The following is a 26,522-nucleotide window of genomic DNA, read 5'->3' as shown; positions in this document are numbered from 1 at the left end:
GGACTATAATGAAGGTTAAAATATTGTAAATCAAGGCAAATATTATTTAAACCATGCTCATGGTTTGAAATGGCAAACATTGAAAGGCAAAAGTATTTTTAAAATCATGTAGCCTACTACATCATCACCTTGGTCCCATCATATACGCTGGGAAGAGAATATTTACTGTGCTTGAAAACTGGTATCACATCATCATGTGAGGTTGAATTTGTGACCTGGAGAACATTTCAGCTGCAACATCAGCTCGTTGATAATAAGCTTGGGATATGAGATATTTTTTTAGCCATTCGTGGTGAAGGCATCTGTGCTATTGTATGCATTATTTTTGACCCAACATTTCTAAAGGCATGTCAGAATATGGTACTATTTTCACATGAATATTTTAGCCATTGTCTATTTTTATACCACAAGCTACAAAATGACCGCCTTACCCCACTGTACAGGCGGGTAGTTGTTTAGATATACCTGGCACCTGCGGGCCGCAGAGGGGCGGCGTAGTTTCGGGCGACGAAGACTGCTGCTCCGGGGCCGGCGAGTCAGGCGGGAGTAAGCTAGTGTCCACAACGGAGGGTAACGTGATGTCCACATCTGACCTGTTGCTACTGTCTGCAGTAGATGCAGTGTTGCTGGCGTTTAGTGATGGTTGCTTTAACCATTTTCGTATAAATGATTATCCACAGATCAGATGTGTGTCACTGCTGTGGAAGCACTTTGGAAATGATGCACGCGCAGCGGAGCAGGTCACACGCACCTGACACAATTTGTTGTTAGTATTTTTCGCTACGTTCTCTTTTTTGAATGGTTGCATAACGTTCAACTTCCCCGAAGATCTCGACGCGAAGCCTGAAGGGTAAACACCAGGTTTACTAATCTACCCGCACAATTTGTCCGTTGTCGGAATGTCTCGCTATGTTAGTACATTCTTAAAAAACAAAACACCATTTAATTTCGGGTTAAAATGTGTTGTAACTGCGTTACTGAGCATTGTAACGGGTAATATATTACCCACATTTCATTAGTAATGCGTTACATTACTTCGTTACAGCAAAAAGTAATATATTACTGTAACTCCGTTACTTTTGTAACGCGTTACACCCAACACTGGTGAGGGGTATTGAGTATTCCCAAAGAGAGATTACATAGACGACTCAATTGTTAATAGAAAAAGAAGGAAATCAATGACCTTATATATATACAGTATAGCTTAATTGTATTTTTAGATTCTGAAGTCTGTTGTCCTTTTGTTTTGCTCACTTAGGACTTAGTGTTTCATAGTTCTATTGAAACACTAAACAGAGACATAATGCATGACTTTAGGAGCGATTTAGTTATATGGAGAAATCACATGCATATATTGGATATGCAACAGGATGATGAGTGTTGAAGCGGTGAGATGGAGTTACAGGTGAGACAAAACCTCAGAGGGTGTTCTCTGTTGTCTCTCTAATAAGAGCCTCTCCCCCTCAGGTAATAGAGAAGAGTGCTGACTGTCAGTTTGCACCTCTTCTTTCATGGCGCTGCCGCTCTGAACCTCATGGTGACAAGAGCACTCACTCAGGAGGCCTGACGCTGTAATGAGAGCAGCCCGACCCAGTGTCTCCTGAGCTGGATAATGTTAAGAGTGCAAAGTTTTAGGCCTCAATGCCAGGGGATTAGATGCACTAAAGCTTAAAGTAATATCTTTTAAATACAACATCATTGAACAATAATAAGAAATGACAATGTAAAGATTTGTAAATGGTTTATGGCAATCCAAAATGTCAGACGGCTGTCTTCCTAATATCTAACATTTGATATTCTTGACTTTGGTTGCTTTGAGGTAGAGAACCTCCTAACACTTTCCCTGAAGTTTGAACTCAATTGTTTTTGGGGGTATTGTAAATATTATACGAGCCATTTCAAAAAGACACTAGTTGCTAAGATTACTTAACATGATGAAGCAACTTTTGAATAGGAATATATGACATTTCAGTGCAAATGATGTCATTTTAATACTTTAATAAGTTCAACTGTGTGCTGCTCTTGCTCTTTTGCATATCATGTATTTATTTTTTGCTATGTTTACAAATGTCATGTTCTTATCTGTTGTATGTCAGGGACTACGGATGGAAATTAGCTCAAAGCTCAAATCCGGCATATGTGCACTTGAATTATTATTCGTCTAAAGTGTTCATTAATGGGCATTGTCCCTATTCAAGTAAACGATTACATAAAAAATTAAAATAACTGAATAGTGTTTCTGGTGTTGAAATGTTGGATTAAATAGCCAACTAGTTTTGCAAATCCTCCCTTTACAGTACACTGTTATAGTCTTTTCAAAGCAGCTAGTGATTGCACGATGATATCATAATTTAAATTCACTGATACTCAAGTTCACAACTGTTGAATTGCGTTATTATATAAAAGTTTGATGTTGGTCTTAATCATGTTATAAAGTCCGAAAATCTTTAAGAGAGCTACAGGCAAAAGACACCTGCTGCATCAAGGGAAGATATTGCTTTGAATGAACATGAAGCCATGCTTTGAGATCTTCTTCGTTACGGCCACTACATGACAATTGGAGAAAACACTTGCTATATGTCAGTGCAGACTACTAACTCAGAAAAAAGGTGCAGAATCATGAATTGAACAACTGAACCATCAAACTCACTGAGAAGGATTGCTGACGGTTTTATAATAAGCAGGTACTTTTCTGACTTGCTGGTCTCATAGTTCTAAATAAAATAGGCTTCTTAAATCTCCAGTGCTCTCTCCCAAAACTATGAGTTTCCCAAAAACTAAAATGAGGGGCTGACTTTTAAATAATTTCACACAGCCTCGGTTTGTTTCTCACTTCTCATCCACCCGCCCACAGTGAGAGCTGTTGAAGAGAGACAGCAACTCAAAAATATTAAGCTCACACAGACCCAAAGTGAATCCAGTAGAGTTATCCTGGGTCATTGACACCACACATATAGGTACACACACTTTGCCATCAGAATTTCACTGACAATTGACTGTAGCAAAAACTTGCTGAACGTCATCCCCATCCATTGCCACACCTTTAAAATCCAGCCTCTTTGGGGAACAATGGGAGAAATGTTTGGCTTTCGGAGCCAGTGAACGGGGCCATTGAGAGCCTTGCTGCGAGATCGGATGCAGTGAATTAGTGTAAAGCCTCAGCGGGGAATAAAGCTGACGCAACGCCACTGCTATGGTTTTCCCTTCAGCTCCTGCCACGCTGGGCCCAACCTGCAAACTCCAGTGTTCTGAACCACTGGTACTACTCCGAATCAGAAACAGGTTTATTGCCAGGTAGGTTCACACATACGAGGAATTTGACTTGGTGTCGTGGTGCAGACATCAAATATAAAACAAGAAATCTAATATGCTACGCCTACACTGAGGGATTCATCTTTATAATATACACATGCACCACTGATATAATATATAATATATCATGTTTAGGGTGAACTTGCTTCTAAAGGCTAAGGGATCGGAAGTCAATTTAGATCTTGAAGTTTTTCAAATAGCTTTACAATGCCTTAATCTACATGTCAAACTGATATTTACTTGCAAAAAGACAAACTCAAAGACAACATCATTTGCCTTAAGAAGCTCATTGACAGGTAATGAAATGCAGAAGACAAACAATTGTCTTCTGCATTTCATGTGGTTTATCAAAAACCACTACCAAAATAAATGTTTTGATTTCTTAACATTAGAAAGGTTGCTGATTGCCACCCAAATCTGAAGCTCTTGATGTTCTTGAACACACCAATATGTGCAGTTTTCCAAAAGTCAAACAGTCATTTAACTTTAACAATACCAAAACAGGGATGGACAATTCTCTATTATATGTCGAGAAATGTTCATATCTCTTAAAGTTTTTTTTTTTTTTCATTTTATTCATGTATTATATGAATGGAAACTGATCGCTTTCTAAAAGGAAATGGCAGTAAAGTATGCAATTACATTACATGTTACGTGTTAGATGCTTTTATCCAAAGCAACTTAAATACTCAATACTGTGGGCAATCCCCACAGGAGCAATTTGGGGTGAAGTGTTTTGCCCAGGGACACAACGACATGCTGACTGCAGTGGGGTTTGAACCTGCGCTCCCCTGATCCCAACACCAACGCACTAGACCACTGTGCCAAATATGTCAAACCACCACTACGGTCCTATAAATAAAGTCAGTACAGTGCTGGCATGTCCTCTTTACTCCAGTTTTCATGTGTAAAGGAGAGTTTCTCAGCCCAGTCTTATGAATGGCATCGTGTTGCTCCAAAAAAGCCCCAAGCTAAAAGGGCAAGGGGCATTCCACCATATGCCTGCAGAAAACCACCATATGCCTGGATAGTTAATTCATTTCTCCACGGCCACAGGCATATTTTGTTTTGTTAGCATCACAACACATCAGTGAAACACATGTTTGAACCTTTGTTAAACCTCCTCCACTACTGCATGGCATTTCAATCTTCATGACATCTAGGACTTCCAAAAATCTCTTTGCTTCCCATTGAGTCTAAATCTGCTGTGTCTCTATTCTAGTGACATTACAGACGAGTGTGTGTAGGTGTGCCACTGACTGTGCCTGATTGTGCGAAAGAGCATAAGGAGAGTAAAGATAGGTCTTTGTGGGTATGACTGCGGGGAAAATTGAGAAAGAAGGAAAGACAAAGGAGAGAGTGATACTCCAAAAAATAATGGGGTCTACAATGCCGCTGAGAAAGAGGGTCAGCTGCTGGTAAATAATGGGTAAGATCAGGGCTTTGCTGCGTGGAATGGACAGATGGAGGATGGGTTCCCAGGGAGCCAGACCTGCTACAAATAGCTCAGTGTGCAGACTCTCCGGTGCGCATGTACACTACGTGCAAACATGAAGGAAGCTCAGATAAAGAAGACAAGAAACACGGGTGAACACAGTTACATGGAAGGTTCGTTCACGCAACCCTCGACCTAACCTTTTGGCTTATGCAAAGGACAACAACATGCACATAAAACGAGAGGCAGAACCATCATTTTCATTTCTCTGAACCACACGAGAAGATTTGTCTTTGTCTAACGTACTGAGTAAAACAACCCTGTGACTATTTCCTTTCTTAAGGGATCCACAGAAACTATCCAATCATATTGTAGTTAAGCAATCCTGTTAAGAAGAACAAGGGAACAAGTGAAGCATATCTGAGTCACAGTGTTCCTGCTGAGTTTCAACGGCTCTCTGTCCTCGTTCTGACATTTAAAACGGAGCTAATACAACATAACCCAATTTAATAAGGACTAAATGTCCAGAGTGTATTTCCATTCGCCCCTTGCTCTTAAGCTGAACAAGGCTTTATTCACGAGGACAAAACCGTCCTTTAGTCTTTCCTGGGTGATTGACAGTGGTCCTCCATACAGGTGGCAGAAAATAATTGAGGTTTGTGTTTCAGGGTTTTTCTTGCAGCGTGAAACCACCTCTAAAAATATCAGCTAGGGGAAGCAAGTGGGATCCAGAGAGAGGCTGAATACATAGTGTGTTCAGAAGAGAGGTTTCCTTTGTGTCCTGAGTGACAGCATCTGTTATAATGAACTTGCCAAGACACTGTGTCACACGGGAAAGAGACGGCCCAACCGGAGCATCAGGTGAGCGGCTGTCTATCGTCCAAACTCAACCTCGTTTACTCTGAGCATGGTGTTGAAGCTCACTGTGAAATAAATAAATACAATAGACAAGATGTTCCTCTTAGATATGTTGTGTTTTATGTGGTTGATTCAAAGAACACCGATGGTTTTAGTCCTAAAGTGAATTGAAGAATCTTGCTTCATACTAAATTGTTTTAAACAACGGGGGGGTTATTACAGTGCTTAGAATCGTTTGTCTAATATACAGCAAATGTTATTTTAAAATCCTATTACATCTACACACAATAATGAATTCCATTAGCAGTAGTTTATTTCAATGGTAAACAAGAGATTCCTGTTTGAATTATAAAATACACTTTCTGTTGTTATCTGCAATAATGTTGAGTGTTTTTTTGCAACACATTGTACCAACAGTATCAACAGATGTCAAAAGTAACCACTATTAAAAAAGGGCCATTTAGGGAGTGTGAAGTCATTATCATTATTATTACACCTACTATAATGTGGATTGTTATTACGGAGACAACGAGATTACGGATTATTGTTTGAAGAGCTCGCACTCTAATTGAACTACTTTTGAAGTGTTGTATAAACTGTCATGATGTTAAATCTTAATCTGCATAGCATGATGAAAAATGTAGTGCATAAAAAGATATTTGCATTTGAAAGTAGAACATCTCCTTTTGTTGTCATTGCTATTACTGTAATGGTCTTTTTATGTTATTATCATAATTGGTTTGTCATCTTTTTTGTAAACAGTTCTTACGTTTAATGCTAGTGCCTCAGAAGTTTACTACTAAGTGCAGTATTCTGACTAAATGTGTGGTTCCTAATATGCTGATGGAGCGTTTGATCACCACAGGACGGTGTGTTTTTGGGCAGAGGTCAGGCTCAGCGGAGGGAGAGGCGGCTGTGAGGACACTGGATCCTGAGCCGATTCATTTTCTCGCCCCCTGGGTTTGAGTGGAAAGGCAGACAGGAGCTTTTCTCAGCGTGCTGTCGAGGTGAGGACATGGTGAACCATAGACACCCAGCTGCACCCCCAGCATCGCGGCGCACAGCACATTAGGTAATGAGGCGCTCGTGAAAAGCTGCGATACACGTTTGGGGAGAGGTGGAAAGTATATAAAAGGGCTTTCAGTCTGTATGGAAACATGATTTCTAACTGACATTCATCACCTGGTATAAAACTGATTAAGAAAGTGAGGATCATGTCTTACATTAACTAATACATTCCATACTAATCCTACTATATAAACTATATAAAATAATACGCTTGAGAGCTCCGATTCATTCATTTGATAAAGTGTTGCCAGGCTGACAGTAAAACATGCATTGACCTAAACAACTATATAGTGAGGCTTTAACAGCTTATATAACGGTGGCTAACAATAGCTTTTATGCCTCAGGTCAATTCTTATAATCTATATGACAAATTGTCACATGGTCACCATAAGTGATGCAATGGTGTTTCAAAAGGAAAAATGGTCAAAAGGTTTTTATAAATGACTTTTAATTGATCAGTCAAAGCTTCCTCAGATTAGCATTAGCACTAAGAAGCAATAAAGTGGATATAAGCTAAGTGCTGGTGTCGCACCATGTGTGGTCACGTAAACAAAGAACCACATACAGTGAGTTTGAAAAGGTATTATTCAAATGTATTACATTTAGCTTTGGCATGCATTTGTTCCACAAGATATTTAATATTAAGACTACAAATAGCATTGCAGCTTTTCAAGGTTGAAGGCCAGACATTCCATAATACAAGAGAGAATATTAAATATTAAGTAAAGCAATATTAATTTGGAAAACAATGACTGTGTGATTTTGGCATATAATAATATAACGAAGCACTGCATACTTACCAACTATCTAGTCATTATAATATCATTGTACTTGCCAAACACCCACATTTACACCACCTTTTATAATCATTCCAGCATCAAAATTAAAAACCAAATGCACATTGCAGCTTTTAATAAATAGCATCATAAGTAGGCGCGAAAAGAAATGATTGAAGTGTACTCTTCAGGACACCTTGAGTGCATTATCACACATGCGCACTTGCCAGGGGAAAAAAGATAAGCTTTGTTAGAATTCGTTAGTCCAAAAGTACTGCTATTTATCCTGCAGTGAACAGAAATTAAGATCTGTTGTTCAACTGTTTGCTGTTGTTTGTTTGAAGCTGTCCGATACATTGCTTGATATTCGTTGGTTTTCTTATACGAGACTTAAGTGTATGCAGTGGCAGGTGTAAGAAAAGAGAGATGTTATTAAGGGCATAGTAATCAGATCAAACCTCCACCATTGTCCTGGACTCAGAGTAGCTCCAGAGTGAGGTGGAGAGTAAGAGGGATGTTAAGTGCCTCTGTAGGAGTCATTATATAAACGCATTAACGTCCTCTGTGCTCACATGTACTTGTGGCTCCTGTGATCAGAGTTGTGGAACATCTTACTATGGTGATGTTTTCTCCAACAAATCTCTCTTAACAGAATACAACCTGGATGGTAGTCAACTGTGGGTCTGGCAGACAAACTTGATTATTTTTCTGAGTGGCAGCTAGCGTTGCAGTTAGTGTGTTTTGTCCACATGCTGTCGATGGTGGGTTTCTTTGTAACCGTGTACTGGTGTAATATGTAGGAACTCATATTGTTTTGTTAGTTTTTGGGCATTTCTTAGTGATCTTAGCGCCACAAACTCCTTTATACCCCTGTTTCCCCCTTTAAATAACCAAAAACGATTTGATGTTGTACTCATATTCTTCCACGTTGCATTGAAATAAACTGCCACTGCTTTGCACACTTATAATATATATGGTATCCTATGTTGTTTTATATTTGTAGCTTGGTCTATCATAATTTATAATGCCTATTTTATAGATACTCTTTAGATATGCGTATTTCTACTGTTGATATGGTATTTGTATTTGATCATATGTTTAACTTGGGCAAAGGTTGCTGTTACAAAACAATGTTCCAATTCGGGGTCAATAAAGTATTTATAAAATATATTCCAATCAGTCCTGAGTGTATGATCATGCTGAGCAGTGAATGAAACTATAATTACAGACCATTATCCTGCATTTTTTTTATTAAAACAAACACTAATTCTACATGATTACCTTTCAAAATGAGTCTTAAAAGTCTTTCTGATGAATGCGTGATGTTTCTTTGTTAGCACAACACTGAAACTAGTTAATCACAACCAGAATGATTTGCTATTCATAACCCACTTTACAAGACACTGCAGTCTTGATGTAAAAACTAAAAAGAACATTTTACAGCACTAAATGACTCAGGAAAGTTTGTGTTGGATGTTATTATTTCCCTGCTCACTCCACCATGGCCACGCTAAAAAAAAACAGCCAGCTGGGCCCAAGAACAAGAAGGCCTTTTCACAACTTTTCCAGCCAGTGAGAGTACAGTAATATCACATTCCTAATCCCCGCTGACAAGAAATGAAGTCGCAAAAGAAATTAAATGAACAGGAATGGCTCAAAGCCTGAAATAGCTCCATCAGACAGGTTTCTCAGAGAGTGATGGAGCCGAAAGTTCAGAGCTCATCCTCAAAATATAAAGAAGCATTAGTGAGGGACTAAATGACATGTCAAAATGAGCAGACTCAGCTAACAGGATGTCGTTTTCAAGAAAATGACAGAGGGTAGTCTCCCTGTATTCAATATTTCGATATAAGGTGTAATGAATGAGTGTGTACATTTTAAAGCCATCTACTAATCTCTCACTTTTAAAAGCCTCCTAATTCATCTTTACCTACATGTTGGAAAACATTCTTAACTCCAAGTATCACACATTACCAACACAGGATATATTTCATGTGATATGTGTTGATTATGATGGAGAGAGAGAGAGAGAGCTGTCAGCAGCAATAAGTCAATAGAGCTCCTGTGCAGTGTCAGCCTGAGGCGAGCGTCATTGTAAAAGATGAAATGCCACAATCACTATCAGCAGAAGGATTGTGAAAGGTTTATTCTTAGGGACCTTCTGATTAATGCAAATTACACCTTGCTGCAAGAGTCTGGCAGGAGCTGTGAGTTTGCACTATCTTCCAATCCTGCTTTTATTCACTCGCTGCCATTTAAAACCTCGGCGTGACACTTCTTTCTCTCATTGTCACATCATGTCTATTCAAAAGTGTCTTCTTTGTCATTTCATTCGGTTAAAAAAAGAATTTATTTGTCCCGAAAAAGAATTTATTTGTCCCTTTTTTGCAAATAAATACATATTGTTCCTTGAATTGTATGGTTAATATTTCTAAAAGTCTTTCCTCAAAGGCAATAAAAGGTCACAGTATTGGAGTTCAAATGCTCTAATAAGGACAGAATAGACAGAACAAATGTGCCCACTTGAGCAAAATAGATTTTAAGAATTTTAGATTTTCTATTCCTATTTCACGTCTTAAACTGCTTACCATCTCCATTCTTTATTTCTCAAAATGTCTCTGATGAGTCATGTCAACAATGTCTAGTATTGATATAATCTGCAGTTGACCAGCAGCCTGCATTTGTCTTCTCCTTGTCCATCTGTCTTTGTTTCATTTCTACCGGTTCTTATTGGTCTGAAAATAGTGAAAACATGTTCTACCTGTAGCCATGGAAGCGGCAGCGAACTCCACTTAGCCATCTCCCTGGGAGGCAGAACCCTCTCATTTAGACACACGCATGTAGAGGGTCTGTGAGCTGCCACCTGTGATTATGGTGCAGTTACATAACGAGGTTTACAGTCTGGATGTGTGAACCTTGTGATCTACTGTTCCCCGGGCTTGCAGCATCAAGCCGTCAAAGCGTTACATTATGCAGGGACGGGTACGGTACCTGTTGCCGACACAGAGAGAGAGGCGCTTTCAAAAGGACGCTTTGAGCTCCATTAGTTGACGTCCTCGGGCCAAACACAATAGCCTGGTGATGATCACACACGGGCTATTGCAAATCACCGTCAGAAGACTGAAATCAGAGGCTGCCAGGGAGAAAGAATAGGAGCGCAGAGAGAGAAAAAAAGAGAGAGGGTTCCTGCACTGATGAGTTATCAGTGATTAAGCTGGGGCCGAGCCAGTGTGGCTGCATTTAGAAACGTCACACTCTTTCACCCCACACTCATGTTCATCTCTTTTGACTGATGACTGGCTCTCCTTAAAGACGTGAGAAAAGGGGGAAGCAAGCACTCTGAGGATTATGTCACACCTGGAAGCTGTCAAGGGTAACGGTAATATACTCAAGAGTGGTGGCGATGAAGACAAATTTGCAGCTTCCTGCCAACAACAAGAAGAAGAAGGCAACAGGCAGGGACACTGAGCGACACATCAAGACATGTGTTCCTTGGAAGTTTTCCCCAAAGATTTCAAATGTAGATCAGTGTTACGAATTACCTTTAATTAGAGGGCTGACTAATAGTGGTTGGCATACTTCAGCTTCAATTCCTCTGACGCAGGACTCCTGGTGTGGCGAGGCGGCCATATTGTCAAACACTGAAGCACGAGAGCACCATATTCCTCCTCGGGTCAAATGTTATTGATAAGTCTTTGATGACAAGTGTGAAAAGCATCCCTCTGCACCGGGACACAGCACCCAGCAGCATTATATATTCATACACACTGCACTGACGATAACAAGGTAAATAGATACATGACGATATGCCCCACTCATATCATAAGCATTCTCACCTGTTGCTGTATGGTGCTTTTTTTTCTAACGTATTTATTGAGCTGTAATCTTTGAAGTTAAACGTTGGGATAACAGAATTCGCCTGAGGGTAAAAGTAGAGCAGAAGGGCTTGAAAGAGAGGTTTGAATTGTATGTGGGAAGCCATTGTAAAAGCCTTTTCTTGTTCGTCACGCTGCTTCCATTTACTTCTGATTAACATCTGATCAAATACAATGGTGGATTGTCTGCTTGTGTTTTCTGAATGATACGTCTGAGCATCAAGTGGCTGTCAACTGGTAGTGCCATGATGTGGGAGGGAGGGAGGGAGGGAGAGAGACAGCGAGAGAAACAGGGAGAGAGAGAGAGAGAGAGAGAAAAAGAGAGGGAGGGAGGGAGGCTGCAAATGGCAGCGTCTGTGACACCACTGGAGGGAGGGAGGAAGCGAAGAAATAGTCAGAGGGAGAAAGAGAGAGAGAGCAGTCCAACTAGATCAGATTGCAAAAGATTGATAGAGAGCTGTTCAGTTCGTAAGCAGTGAGGGAGTATTGTACAGTTTTAGGGCAAATGTGAAGGACAGGACTTGATGTTGAAGGATGAGCAGAAGACCAGCTGAAGAAACTGCCTCAGAAGATGGAGATACAAAAACCTGTCATCATTTCAGTGGGATAATCCTCGCCTAGCGCTTCCTACCTGTTTCCACAAGAGGTGTCTCGGCCCGAGGTTCTGGTGAGATTCAGCCTGCGACACCACCTGGGAAGAGGAGAGATCAGGCAAGGATGAAGAAATTCAAAGGGGGTCTGTGCCTGGTGCTGAAGATGATGGAGTGGTTTTCTCCAGCGTTAGAGTAGCGCTCAGAGAAGCAGCAGCTGCGGCGGCAGGTGCAAAGAATGCCTCAGTTTGGTTAACAGGGACAACCGGGAGAGAAGAGAGCACCTTTAATCCTGCAGCCCGAGGAGGACAGGTGGAGATAAAAGGTAAGAGAAGGACAGGAAACTTCACTACAAGTTGCAGCCTGATGGTGACATCATTATTGCCTGATATCATCGATGTCGTTTTTAAAAGTAGCACTGGATGGCATTATATACACTCAAAGATTCACCTTTCGAAATTAGACATCTAATTATATGGATTCATAAATATATATTTTTTAAATTCTATCAGAAACAGCATATACAATTAATGAATGGCATTGCTTTTAAAGGATTTACAATCAAACGTAAATTATGTTTTTCCCTAGAATTGAAAGCAAATGTATGAACAATGCACAAATGCTAGGATTATGTATTTATTTTGAATGTAAACATCACAAATGAAAGCTGAAAGTCTTTGCTGGATAGTGTTCATTTAATATCCACTGTGATGTAATACAGAAATAAAACAGTAAATAATGTTACTTACTTACTTACACATAAATATATTCACGACAGTATGGAGCTTTTAATGTATACGTGAACGAACACACTATTTAAAAAATATGCAGATCTGCCCAGATTTATAAGCAGGATTAATCACCTCTACATAATTCTAAATTATGCAGATTTATCCAGAGTCTAAAGCAAGATTAATCATCTTTAAATCCTATTCTTAGATTTTGAGATGGCCAATAATCTCTCAAAGGGTTAAAAAAAAAAAACAAGTGAGCCAAGAACCAAAGTACGTACAAGAAAGCAGACACAACGAAACTGAAAAGCCATCAGTCAAAACAAAGATGTCAACATCGAAAGTTTGAGTCGAACACAAATCTAATATATGTCGTCACCAAGAACTCTAAATCGTCTTGATCCATATCAGAGCTCGACAGCTTATAAATGCAATTGTTTCTTTCTATTGGAAACTAAATAATTGGTTTATTGAGAAGTTGCAGACACACTAAGCTTTTTTAGGATACCAATTTGAAATGTAGTCATTAGTCTTTAGATTAGATAGACTTATTTATAGTGGAAATTAAATAAAAGAACCATTGGTTTTAGGCCTGGATGGTGAAACACGTCAAATAACAAACAAAGTCAACGTAAACACTATTTTCTGGATCTTCCCAATTCAAGTTCAACAAACACTCTCTGAATAAATGAACTGGTTACATTTAGAGCACTTTTTATTTGAGAGCGTTATATCATAGCATGTCATTTAGCATGATATAACAGAGGGCAGCCATGAGCAGGTAGTAATGGATCAATGTGTTGCTTCAGGTACTGCTCTATTCTATGAGTGTATAAAGAAATCACTGATGTGTGAGGACAAAAGAGACAGAGGATGAAGAGAAAAATATTATGCAACAATGACCTCATCCTGTTTTTCATCCGAGTACAGTTTTGATTCACTTGTGGGATGTTTAGCACTCAAAACATCAAATACAAACACACCGACAAAAGGGGTTCATTATAATATCAAAAACATGGACTTGTAATACTGGTTAAGAAATATCTATCCTTTTTTAAAAATAAATATGTCCAAGTTAGTGAGTGTTAACCAACAGGTGTTGCTTTAAATTGGAAATCATAGAGTTCAGGTGTGATATGGCTGAGTCAGCTTTTGTGAATGGGTGCAAATAATAATAAAAAACAGATGAAAAAGCTCCCATGTGGTCAATGAATGGAAACCAGGTGTTTGAAGGGTGCAAAAGCTTCAGGTGCAGCAAAAAGGTGACAGATTTGGATCTCTATGCATATGGCAGCTGAGGGTGAATCAGTCCTTTATGAACACCTCTCTCTACCACTTCTCTCAACAACCACCTGAGATGGCCTACATAATCGAGTCTAACAGCCTCCAGGCCTGCGTCTTACTTATATGTCTCTTCGCTAGCAGTGAAACCACCAAAAGACAATTATTGCATAACATTTCAACACTGGGAGCTAGTTTGTAGAAGACACCGTCAATTAGACAATATCTCTGCATGGTGCGGTGGTGTTACTTTCTATAGGAAAATACCTGAAGGTCACTTGAGACGAGACGAGTTCCGTGTGGTGAGCTATAGGAAAACACAATGACACCTGAACTGCAGCTCTTCCTTTACAATGGCCTTGGGAGGTGGGCCGGGATGCTAGTGGTTGAGCTCAGTTTCCTGCTTGCTTGTCTTGAGATGAAGTGCCCCCCCCCTCCCACTACACCTCATTGTTCCTCCAAATCCCCTTCATTCTTTTTAACATCCAATTATTCATTCTATTCACCGCAATCAGCTGCGAGCTTATCGTCTCCCTTAGTAGCTCCTCTATAAACTCCACGAGAACACACACAGCAGACAAGGTCACTAAAGGTTATTCAAGAAATGATTGGCCGGGGTGGAAGTCACTGTCCTTGTCCTGCCTTATTAATCAAAGATGCACATGTATTCTAAACAGGATTGGAATCTGCTATCCCTTTCACAAGCATTAACAGGCCTCTCAGTACAAAGACTATATCCGCACACATGTGACAACAGCAGTTTTCTAGTTGTTGTTGTTTGTTAGAAAAAAACATTATGTGTGGGTAATAGCAGGTTCGAATCGTGGGTTCCAGAAATGTTTAATTTGACTACCAGCTTCTCAATGACATATGAGCCCGACCTGTTATTACTGTTATATGGCTAAAGAAATACCAATTGCCCTTTTAACTTCTAATTCATTGAAATGAAGGTAATTAAGATTCATAGCCATTCGGCTGTCACTAGCAGTTGCTTAATCTAATGTCAAGCGTTTTGGCACACTTAAGACTAATGTCAAATCAAAGTCAAAGGGTTAGTGAGAAAGATTAATCTTTAAGTACCATGTCCACTCAATCCTTACATTTACAACCTCTCAATCTGATATAAGAGCTTCTCGTGTAGCTACAGCGAAGGCATGCTTCATGTGGTGAAACTCTAAGGCACTTGTCTGATGGCTCCAAAGACGTAGGGAGGGTTTTCACTTTCATTTGACCAACTCACTGGACACCTGACACTGACGACTGCAGTAAGATATGGAGAGGCCGATCAGATCATGTGTGTACTGTAGAGAGCACGATGTATAATGTGAAATGCTCAGCCGATGATCAGGCTAAAGATTTGTCTGTAACACAGCGGGTGTGATTATGCCGTCATAGAGCAAAGACCACCTGCCGCTACACAGGTGAGCCAATGAGGAGCAAACACCTCATTAAAGTGTTTGTATAAAAGTCAGATGCTATATAGAATTCAAAAAGATGAGACCATCCAGCTTGGTTAACAGATTTACACGTGTGAGATGAGTGGAAGGATAACTATTTTTAGCTGTAACAGCTGTGCTCTTTAGGGAATGCAGTGGAAAAAGGCAAAAAAAGAGCTTTTGGAAGTATAAAAAAAGGATATAACATTTAGCTACAGGATGTAGTTTTGATACAGGTGTTTGTACCCCAAAGGGACAATTTGAGGATTGTGCATGATGAGGCAATCTAGTAATCGGGAGAACATTCTGGTGAAAGAGTGTGAGTAGAGGAAGGGGATAGGTGTGAGTGTGTGGCAGACAGCAGGGCACCCGGGATTTGGGAATGTACATGAGTGAACTGTAAATTCTTCAGGGCCCGAATCAGGCAAGCAGTCACAGAATGGATGTGGCCAGGCGATAAAAGCTGCCTGCACCCAGAGGGGCCTCAGTGCAGCCCCCAGGGGCAAAACTCTTTGACCCTGAGGCTGGAAATCTAGCGCAGTGACCAGGTTATCAGCTGTACAACCAAAAGACAATTATTTAACAGCATTTTGCAAATTCAATATCATCCAAACTCACAATTCAAAACATTATCTAGTATGCCGTTAGTGTAATCTCCCAAATGTATTCTTGTAAGATCAAAATCCAGTATGTAATTCCTAAAAATGTTATACAGGGCATTGCACAGGGGAGATATCTAGTTGTATTGAGCACCCTGGGGAGATGCGATGAATGTACCGCATCCTCAAAACATGATTAATAACACTGAGCATTTTACAGAATGGGGTCAGATAAATAGTCCTTTGCTCTCCAACCCTGATCACAGCATCTGCAACTGCATGTACAGTGGCACACATACAAGTCCCAGAGGGGCGTATTTAAATACACACAGACATCCCAATGTACTTCCCGAACAAGGGTTTTTTAAAGAAAGCACAGAGTCCAGGTCGATGGATGTGTGACGACTGTATATACAAGTAGTGACTTACCTGAAGGTGCATTTTTTCTTTACTTAATAATAAACATCTGTTGTAGATGACTTAGTTTGTCTCCTCTGCTAACCTTCTCCATCATTTGAGAGAGCAAAGCCCAGGAAATGCCACGTGACAGAAGTGGGTCTGCTGTGAGGCCAGCTCTTCACTTACACAGCCGACATCAAAAGACACGAGGACCCTTCAGAGAGGGCCAATTGGATTTTGAGTCGTGATGTTTAAAGAGAGCAAGATGGCGAGGAGAAAGACTGTGAATGAACTGAAGTAACCACCATTATGGATAATAAACTACAACCCTGGGATAAGGGAACAAAATAATTCCCATAGCAATATTGACAATACTGATGGCTTTACTGTTACTGCTATCATCAACACCATATTGATTTTTATTATAGTTGATTATGTAAGGATTAACTCATCAGAGGCTAAGCTAGGTTCAGTAATAAACAATAAATTGTAACGTTAAATAAATGGTCAAATAGTCAGTCGTATCAAAAATCTAAATGAACTTAATTTAATGCGGATCTTTCAAGAATATCCTACACGAAAACAAAATGTTTTATTCAAATAAGTAGAAAATGTAAACAACTGTAGGTGTTGATGGTGACTTGGTCATTTGGGCTCTTAAAGACTTATCGATTGAAAAGATGAATTCTATTATGTATGTTTTACAATGTTTTGCCACTCAAGCTTCAATGGTCGGTTCTTTTGTGATGTTTTCATAAAGGGGAATGCTTTTATTTGTCCGTTATGTCACAGGTAGACACTCACATTGTTTTCCTCTTCTGCCTCTCTCTACAGGGATTGGATCCCACCCAGCCCCCTCTCTTTGACTTACTCAAATGCAACTCAGCCAGTAAACAATCTGCAAGGGGCCGCCTTTCTGCACGGACCCTGCATCTGGAGGCGTTGCCGATAGCATGAGTGTTGGACGGATAAACGGCTACAGCATTGTGTCATCCGAGGAAGAGGGCCTCCGCCTCTCTACCATGCATGGCATGAACGGCTTTGGCAATGGCAAGATCCACACACGGCGCAAGTGCCGCAACCGTTTTGTCAAAAAGAATGGCCAGTGCAATGTGCAGTTTGCCAATATGGAAGATAAGTCGCAGCGCTACATGGCCGACATCTTCACCACATGTGTCGATATTCGATGGCGATGGATGCTGGTCGTCTTCACTCTTGTGTTTGTTCTCTCCTGGCTTGCCTTTGGTTTAGCCTTTTGGGTCATTGCTCTGCTTCATGGAGATCTGGACAACCCCGCTGGAGATGACAACTTCACTCCATGTGTCCTACAGGTCAATGGATTTGTGGCAGCCTTTCTGTTCTCCATTGAAACACAGTCTACCATAGGGTATGGCTATCGCTGTGTCACTGAAGAGTGCCCGATGGCTGTCTTCATGGTGGTCTTCCAGTCCATAATGGGCTGCATCATTGACTGCTTCATGATTGGCGCAATCATGGCCAAGATGGCCAGGCCTAAGAAGCGAGCACAGACACTATTGTTTAGCCACAATGCTCTCATTGCCATGCGGGATGGAAAGCTGTGCCTCATGTGGAGGGTAGGAAACCTCCGCAAAAGTCACATTGTAGAGGCCCATGTCAGGGCACAGCTGATCAAACCTCGGATCACTGATGAGGGGGAATACATTCCTCTGGACCAGATAGACATTAATGTGGGATTTGATAAAGGCCTGGATAGGATTTTCTTGGTTTCACCCATCACTATTCTCCATGAGATAGATGAGGAGAGCCCCCTATTTGGAATCGGCAAACAGGACTTGGAGACAGCGGACTTTGAGATTGTCGTCATCTTGGAGGGGATGGTTGAAGCGACGGCGATGACCACGCAGGCTCGCAGCTCCTACTTGGCCTCGGAAGTTCTTTGGGGTCACCGTTTCGAGCCTGTCTTGTTTGAGGAGAAGAATGTGTACAAGGTGGATTACTCTCACTTTCACAAAACCTACGAGGTGCCGTCCACCCCCCGCTGCAGTGCCAAGGAAATGGTGGAGAACAAGTTCTTAGTCCCCAGCACAAACTCGTTCTGCTATGAAAACGAGCTTGCCTTCCTAAGCCGCGATGATGAGGAAGAGGAAGTAGGTGGTAGTAGCAGGCCGCTGGCGAACCTCAGTCCAGACAGAAACAGCCGACATGAGTTTGAACGCTTACAGGCCACCAGGGCGCTGGATCAAAGGTCGTATCGAAGAGAGTCGGAAATATGACCCATACCCATTGACCTTGGCTCAACTTTAACCAAGGGTAAAAATGCAGAACAATGCAAAGTGCCATAGGAAAAGCTGAATGCTGGAAAAGAAATATGGTGACACTAAAAGGTACTTAACTGGAAGACATGGGGGAAATCAGAAGCACGCAGATAAGACAATTGTGGTAATGAATGTCTACAATCAAGGAAGAGGCTAGGAGAAGACCTTCTTCCTGAATGGAAACTTGAATCTTTTTTCACATGGTCACTTTGAGTTGAGCGTGTTCAACGATCAAAAACTATTACGACATAACCAAATAATCAAACCTTAGGTGTAAATAAATCGCTTAGGTAAGTTACGTTTTGTGTGCAGTATCATCGGTTCTATAAACCCCTCTCAAAAGTACAAGTCATTATTTGAACTTCTTCTTGGGCACGAATAAAGGTGTAACAAGGTTTCTTTAAAGCTCTCCTCACATTGCTGTAGTTTGCTTGATGTGTGTTCAATGACACAAATAAGTGCATTGCAGCTTTTAGATGCAATGAGCCGTGATAGAAAAAACAGAGCCACTGAGGAAAACATAATTCAAACACTTCATTAGTATCAGTGCCGTTCCAAAAATCGACCTATGTAGGGAGAGTGGGGCTCTATTGATTGCACTATGAAGAACATAAGAGTGTGTTGGACAGAACTGAAATTGTATAGAGATCAACTCTATAAATAACCTGTCAAAGCCTCATATCTTAAAAACAACAAGCCACCAACACCATGACCGGCTGCACTGGTTTGCACAAACGCTGTCATGTACAATCATTAGTAATCAGGTCAAACTAAACTAAAGCACAAATGGTAGGACAGTCGTCTTAAATACACATTTTGTAGATCACAAAATATATTTTTGCAAGAGAAGATTGCAAAACCAAGTTTATGAAATGGCGGCAATTTGTAACCCAACGAAGCAATGCGCCATCAAAGGTCATTTTACTATTAAAATAGGAAAATGTTGGTAGTTATTTCCAATTTTCTTTCATTACATATGGAAATCAGATCGTAACAAACTGGCATAGATCGATTACAATGAATGGTTTTGTCCTCCTTGAAAAGGAATCTATGCATATAGTTAACAGTATCAGGGGCCAGAAATCCTTTAGGGTTTAGTGTGGAATTAAATCAAGTTATTACATTAAATCCATTTATTACGTTTAGCCTGAAATTAAAAGAAAACTCTATTTCTAAGAATAGCTGTTGTGTTTATCAAAATCTATTTATAGTCCAAACGTGTTAGCCAGCATTAGTTTGCCCTACATTTCTATTCACTTGAAATCATCAGTGGTTGAATTTAAATGCTCTTTATATTGTTTCTTTACCTGGGTTATAGATGATGACAAAATATTATTGAAATATAATATAATAAATATATCGTATAAGGGATTAAATGAATGTGAGCGAGACTACGTTTGGCTAAAAACCTGTTATCACTGTCATTGCTTTCAAATTAGATTAACTTTAGCAACAGTTAAACACAAATATGTTACTCTTATATTATTAATGTAATATGGCGAGACGTTGCCAAGACGTTAATGCGATGACACTGGACCAAGGTCTGAATGGAAGCAATAACACTAAGCACAACTGTCTGAATTCATTTCATTTATTGTAATTCACTGAACATGAATGTGCATATTTTTGATTCTCAGATAACAATTTTAAGGCATGGCGTTAGGAGAATGATCCTGCATTCTTTCGTTTTTATTGTACTTGTATGCATATGATTTCTCAGATATGATACCAAAGTAAAGAGTGTAGCTTAGAATTACGTTTTGAAATGATTGTTCCCAAGGTTTTCTTCCAAAAACTGTTCAGACTGATCTTGAAAAATGGATAGTTATATATTCCAAAAAGCTCTTTGAGTGTCCACTTTAAAGCTGTTAGGAAATTCTGAAAGATATGGCATTAGTTCAAGCAAATCCCGGTTTAATTTCAAGTCAAAACCGGATCAAGTAAACATTTAAGTTGTAGATATATATTCAATCATCAGCTATAACTATGTAGTTTAAGAGAAACAACTATAATGCATGACAACTTTTTTTCTTGGCATTTCAAAATGATCCCTTATTCTATATGCCAAGTCAGAATTCTACAGGTTTACGGACAGGTTTATTAGTTTCTGTTTATCAAGTCCAGTTTATCTAATACCTCATGCCCCTGTGGAACACTTTCATTTAACTGATTAAAGATTACTAATGAGTAAAGAAGGGAATCTATAGGAAATGGTGAAAAACACAGAGAACCAAATAATGGTTGTTATGTTGGTCACAATGACTAATATTTTCTTTATAGTCATTTAACCCGGTATTCTTGACTCTATGTTATATGTTGCTTTTTTTTTAGAAGATTGTGGGATGTAGTAAAATATAAAGAGCATTTTTTGGCTAATAAGTGATTGTTCTTTACCCATCCTTAAACATGTATTGTGCTCATTGCCTTCTGAGAAGGTAAGAAACACTGATGTGTGAAGACTGCACCTCCTCAGTGGTCAAAACAAAAAGCATTTTAACTGAATAATTCTTTCCAAGATTGTTTTTGCTTTGATGTTGCCCACCTGAGCCCTTAAATAAAAGAAACACACACATGTTTTAGCTAAATATAAAGGTTTATAGTGTAAAAAGCGTAGTCAAAATATAACATGTATTAGGGAGCAGCCAGGCTGAACAAACCTGATTATTTTTATACAAAATTCTTTTTGATAGAGTACAGCAATCAATGTGTATCTGTGTATATCAGAGTACTACAATGAAATCTCTACTGAGAGACAAAAATATGATTCTTCTCTCACTTTTCAATAATTTAATTTCTGCCATGATTAAACAGGTATTTCTCTTAAAGGGATGATTGGAAAAACCTTTGACCTCTGTAGAAGTCTTCCTATGTCTACTGGGCTTTTGATTTGAATTCAAAGTCATTTAAATTATTCAATTAAAAACTAACTGTGAAAAAAAAGCTGTTTTATCTTTTTATTTTTATTTTTTGAGAGTGGTCCATCAGACATGTATCGGTATTGAAATGGTTGAGCTGATGAATGAAGTGGTAATACATCACCATGGGGAGTGGGTTAAGAGAACAGATCAAGAATGAAGTCACTGCAGTCGGAGGACTTCATGGTCTTGGGCCAATTATTCAAGAAGGCTCATCAATTAATCACTGTGACACACAAACAACAAGCGGCCAGAGGCCCTTTGGCCCCGCTGAACTGGGCAAGAGGCCTGTGGCTCACTTTGTCAGATCAATGAAGTAACACAACACCTGGGAGATCATTATTATTCTACTACCTAAAAACAGAGGAAACCTTAATGTCTTTAAGTATTCTGTTTCGCTGTGGGCTTTCTCTCTGACCTTTCTCATGTTAAAGAAGGAGAACACAGGCGTAAATAATAAAAATGAACGATGGCATTCAATTTCAGGGTTACTTAATCTTAACTGCCTACTTGAATATTATTGTGTCTTAATGTTAATAGTAAGACCTGTATAATATGGTAAGTAAACGTGTCTTGTGTCTGTGAAAAGACCCTATTGCACATTATGGTTTTAAGTAAAAAAGACTTCCACTTATTTAAATTCGGGATACTTTAGACTGAAACCGGGGACCATATTTTGACGGAAAAAAATCTAAAACAAAGATTTTTTTTGCAAGCATATATTTGGCCTTTCTGTACTGTTATTTTCCTGTTACCTGTAGTCCAACAAAACTAAGCCCATATCATGGTCATTATCACTACTGATACAGTGATTTGGTCTATAATCTAACATGTTATTAGATTTAGAAAATATCCTTAAAATACATTTGAACGAAACATGTAGAATAGATTTAATCTACTTTTATGCGAATTATCTATGATCAAATGTGTGGCATTTCTGCAACAGAGTACCTGAGCTAGCTACTACAATGGTGTCATTAGCAGCACCACAGAACAAAGGCGGACTGGTGAGAAATAATCTCTTTGCACGAGATCCGTGGCCATCAGTTCTTTCTAAATAATTTAGGTTGGGGTGATTAAATCACCCACAGTGAGCGACAGATGGATTAACATGCTGGCCACTGGTATCTCAGCACACTGGGATCACAGAGGCCATGCTGGAAGATTGTTCAAGTTTGATTATCTAAGGAGGCCTGGGCAGTGTTTGTTAGGCGTTATGTGGCTTGGTGTAAGGGTGAAGATTTAAGGATTAGTGGTGGTCAAATAAATGAATTTAGTTTTCTCCGAATGCTGTAGTCTAGGTCGAACTGTAGAAATGTCATAGTATAAGATGCGAAGAAGTCCTAGGTAATTAAGGGCATGTCTTGAAAACTGCCCTGTAAATAGGACGGTTTCTACGGGATCGCAAAGACATGCCATTGAGATAGGATAGGTAGCCTATTAGGATATGTAGACTCTGACTTCAGACACCTAATTATTTCTCAGCAAGTGAAACCACAGATGAACCACAGGGCTGTAGATATAAACCTGTTTTAGTTGCTATTCGTTGCTCGATTTTGCCAAAGGATCGACGGACCATCAGGTGAACTCCTCATATGTCGTCAGGATATTTTGTTGAAATTACGCTACAGCAAGTTCACACCCAGGGTCCGTCGGGAATTACCCCCCTGTGACTCCCTGGGAACAGTTAACTAAGCCAGCTGAGGCCTGGATTCACACATGTTCTCACATTATTGAAAATAAAAGTGTTAAAGATCAGAAGAAGGAAGACTTCTGAAGCCAGTAAAAGAACGCAAAAGGATTCAAGAAATGTTCCTAACCAGGCTCTCTGCCAGCCAGCCAGCCCATATAGACCAGTTATAATTAACGCTGAAGAAATCCCAGTAGCCTGGATTCTTGATGACAGTAAAATGAGAGGAAATCGTGTTGAAGAGGCTATATAAAGCTCTTCAGTGTCAAGCCGCATGTGGCTCTGTGGCCAACACTTTCACCAGTAAAAGTACTCCCTGTGATAGTATCACTTAAGATGGAGCTCTGAGGTCTATGTTATCTAACTACGCCTTTTTTCTGCATAGATGATGTTAGCTTCTACAAAGCAATTAAGCCCATCGTGTTACAGAAGGGCAACATAGCACAAATATAATGGCACTCTTTCTGACACACTGTTAGTGCAAATTAAAATGCATGTTATAGGTCATTAGACATAGGCAAAGTAATCAGATGAACTCCATTTTAATATGCACAATATATTTGTGTATTACTATACAGCAGAAGGTTTTGAAATAAGTCAAGTATGAGCATTGATGTAATAAATGAATGTATGAAGTGAGTTAAACATAGTTGTACTTTAGAAGAACAATAATGTTAAACATAAAGGGACATTAATAGAATTAAGATATACAAACTACGTGTTTTTCTAAACACTTCACAGGTGTGATGGGAATGTATACAGTGTCTTATACATCTTTTTGTAGTTGTTGCCTAAATGGAAGAGACACAACCAGGCCCGTACCCAGGATTTCGTAAATACCGAGGTCCAAAACATGCTAAGGGAGCTCGGGGGCAGGCCCCCCTAAAAAAATGTACTCTGGGCTCAGCAGGTGAAAAACTAAAGAGGGGCTTCCACATGTCGCAGACCAGGCGTTGGTACTGCAGATTTGGCACCACCACTATAACTTTGTCCTAGATCAGGGGTGTCAAACTCAATTTCATCGCGGGCCACATTAGAATTATGGTTGCACTCAAAGGGCCGGTTGTAACTATATAAATATACATCTATAAATATATATTAAAAATAATATATTATATTACATGATTGCCTCTGAATTGGATTATTATTGGATAGGGTAATAACTAACTACGTTTGAAAGCAGAAGTACAGGGCAAATAGTTGCAAGTCTCTTCAGTGCGCAAACAAGATGCATTGTGGGACATGTAGTCTATGGGCAACCTGCTTCTGTAAATCGGCATGTAACCGTATAATAAACGTATTATATTCTTTACAAGCTCTTGCGGGCCAAATAAAATGAAGTCGCGGGCCGGATTTGGCCCCCGGGCCTTGAGTTTGACACCCCTGTCCTAGATAGTCGTACTGTCACCAAAATCACACTGGTGTTTGCTGTTCACCTGTAGTTTGTGCACACAGAATATATACATATATTTATTTTTTTATTATTCTTTGCCTTTCAAAAGCATTACATCATTATTTACACAACACGAAAAGAATTGAATGTAAAGTATTTATTTCACCTTCCCTTATTATACATCCATGGGTACAAGTCTGGAGTGCGACTGTTTGTTGATAAATTGATGTTGTCTTCTTCTGTTTGCTTTAATGTAGGCTACTCAATTGTGCAGCGCCCCCACCGCCAGCAAATGGAAGTACTACAAAGAACCCTGTTAATTATGTGCAGATATTTGACAAGTTTTATTATATACACCTCAAAATAATTACCGAGGTCCGGTCCTCAGTGCCCTCAGTGCCCATGGACACAACAGCCTCGTCCTAGTACCCACGCTTGTTGTCATCTTGTGCAATAACCAAGAGCCAACTGGTGTTGTGTCCATTAGCTGTCAAGGGTGCAAGTACACACCAAAAGACTTCAAATGGACACAGTGCTTTTAAACACAGGTTGGTGACATCCTCCTATCACTCAATAAGTTCAGCACGTCCGCCTTTTTTATAGAAGACATATGAGATGACAAAGAAGGAAAAGCACAGGAAATAATGACAGTGCTCAAACGACACATCAGAGGTGCAGACGACTTAACTAATGTTAGCCAAATAACTAGCACCCACCTAGGCTATCTAACAAAAATACTACATATAAGCTGTCAAGCACGTCCACACAGGTGTTTTCACTTGACTAATTAGACCTCTGTACACATGATGTCACAGGGAAGTGAGAAAGATGCCAATCAAGCACAGCTGAACTTGCCAACACTGTCCTGGGAAGGGATCTAATTAGGCAAACAATTGAAAACACCTATGTGGGTGAAAAAGTGACAGAATCTGTGCGTTCCAATACCCATAATACCATTTTATTTTGTCTGCCAAAAAAGATTTAGTACAACCTAACACACTGAAGAAAACACCCACATGACTTACTGCAGTCGGATGCATGTTACATTATGCTAGCCTGCATGCTTTTCTGGCTATTATGACCCACAATCCTTTTGTGCAGAAGATGTATGAGCAAGACGATCAAATTTGAAGGTGCAATACTATGACAAAGTAGCATGTCCCAACTGTATATACGCTGAATGCAACAGACATACTTTGCAAAGCCAGGTTCAGTACTTTGTTCTACTTAGGTCTACTGAAAGTAAAGAGAAAAATGATGTAATTTGGAAAACAGCCATTAAGTAAGTCACACTTGTAACATACAGTATGACAACGTCCTCGCTTGACAAGGTACAATTTAGAGCACTTACATAAAAAAGCATTAACATGGCAACACATGATGTACCTTGTCTTCTCTGTTACAGTAGGTGCCTCATATATCCTAATTCATGAAGCAAAAGGAAATGGACAACCTGAGGGGAAACACAGGCTCTATCATTTCCTGGCTCCCCACCATTGGTAATTACCTGTGTTCGCCCAAAGGCCCCTCAGCGTGTTTTCAAGGAAGAGAGAAGGAAAGAGCAAGATTGAAAGAGTAGAATAGGCCTACTGTAATGTGTGTACACTTCTACAACAGCTTAGAGGCACACGCCATGAAATATTATTTACTTCTGTTATTTCATAATGATTATCCTCTTTTGCCATGTAAATATTTTTTAATAAGTTTTAATAAGCACGCTATCAATTTCCCCTGATGGATTTGATCAATAGTTTTCATATAAACGCAATAAATACAATCCACATATTGTGAGTGTTATTGTATAGTGCTGAGGTTCAAACATATCGAATGTCAAGTTGTTGGAGCTAAGAGTTATTCTGTGGCGAGC

The 26,522-nt window shown here is 39.7% G+C and overlaps 1 protein-coding gene and 1 long non-coding RNA gene across 2 annotated transcripts in view; one reads left to right on the top strand and one right to left on the bottom strand.

Annotated features, from left to right (window-relative positions):
• Positions 1-26,522, bottom strand: part of LOC307024082 — a 37,411-nt gene that overhangs the window by 9,536 nt on the left and 1,353 nt on the right. The window contains exon 3 of the long non-coding RNA XR_013803834.1: positions 11,956-12,015. This is a non-coding gene — a long non-coding RNA (uncharacterized lncRNA). The remainder of the gene's footprint in view (positions 1-11,955; positions 12,016-26,522) is intronic.
• kcnj12a (potassium inwardly rectifying channel subfamily J member 12a) lies at positions 11,717-21,586 on the top strand. The gene is made up of 2 exons (XM_079657892.1): positions 11,717-12,239; positions 17,195-21,586. Exon 2 carries the CDS (start codon positions 17,314-17,316, stop codon positions 18,613-18,615), a length of 1,302 nt encoding a protein of 433 aa, XP_079514018.1. The 5' UTR covers positions 11,717-12,239; positions 17,195-17,313; the 3' UTR covers positions 18,616-21,586.

Source organism: Notothenia rossii (genome assembly GCF_949606895.1).
Source record: "Notothenia rossii genome assembly, chromosome: 11".
Lineage (NCBI taxonomy): Eukaryota > Metazoa > Chordata > Actinopteri > Perciformes > Nototheniidae > Notothenia > Notothenia rossii.
The sequence above is the reverse complement of the archived record's forward strand: the minus strand, read 5'-3'. Positions and strand labels throughout refer to the sequence as shown.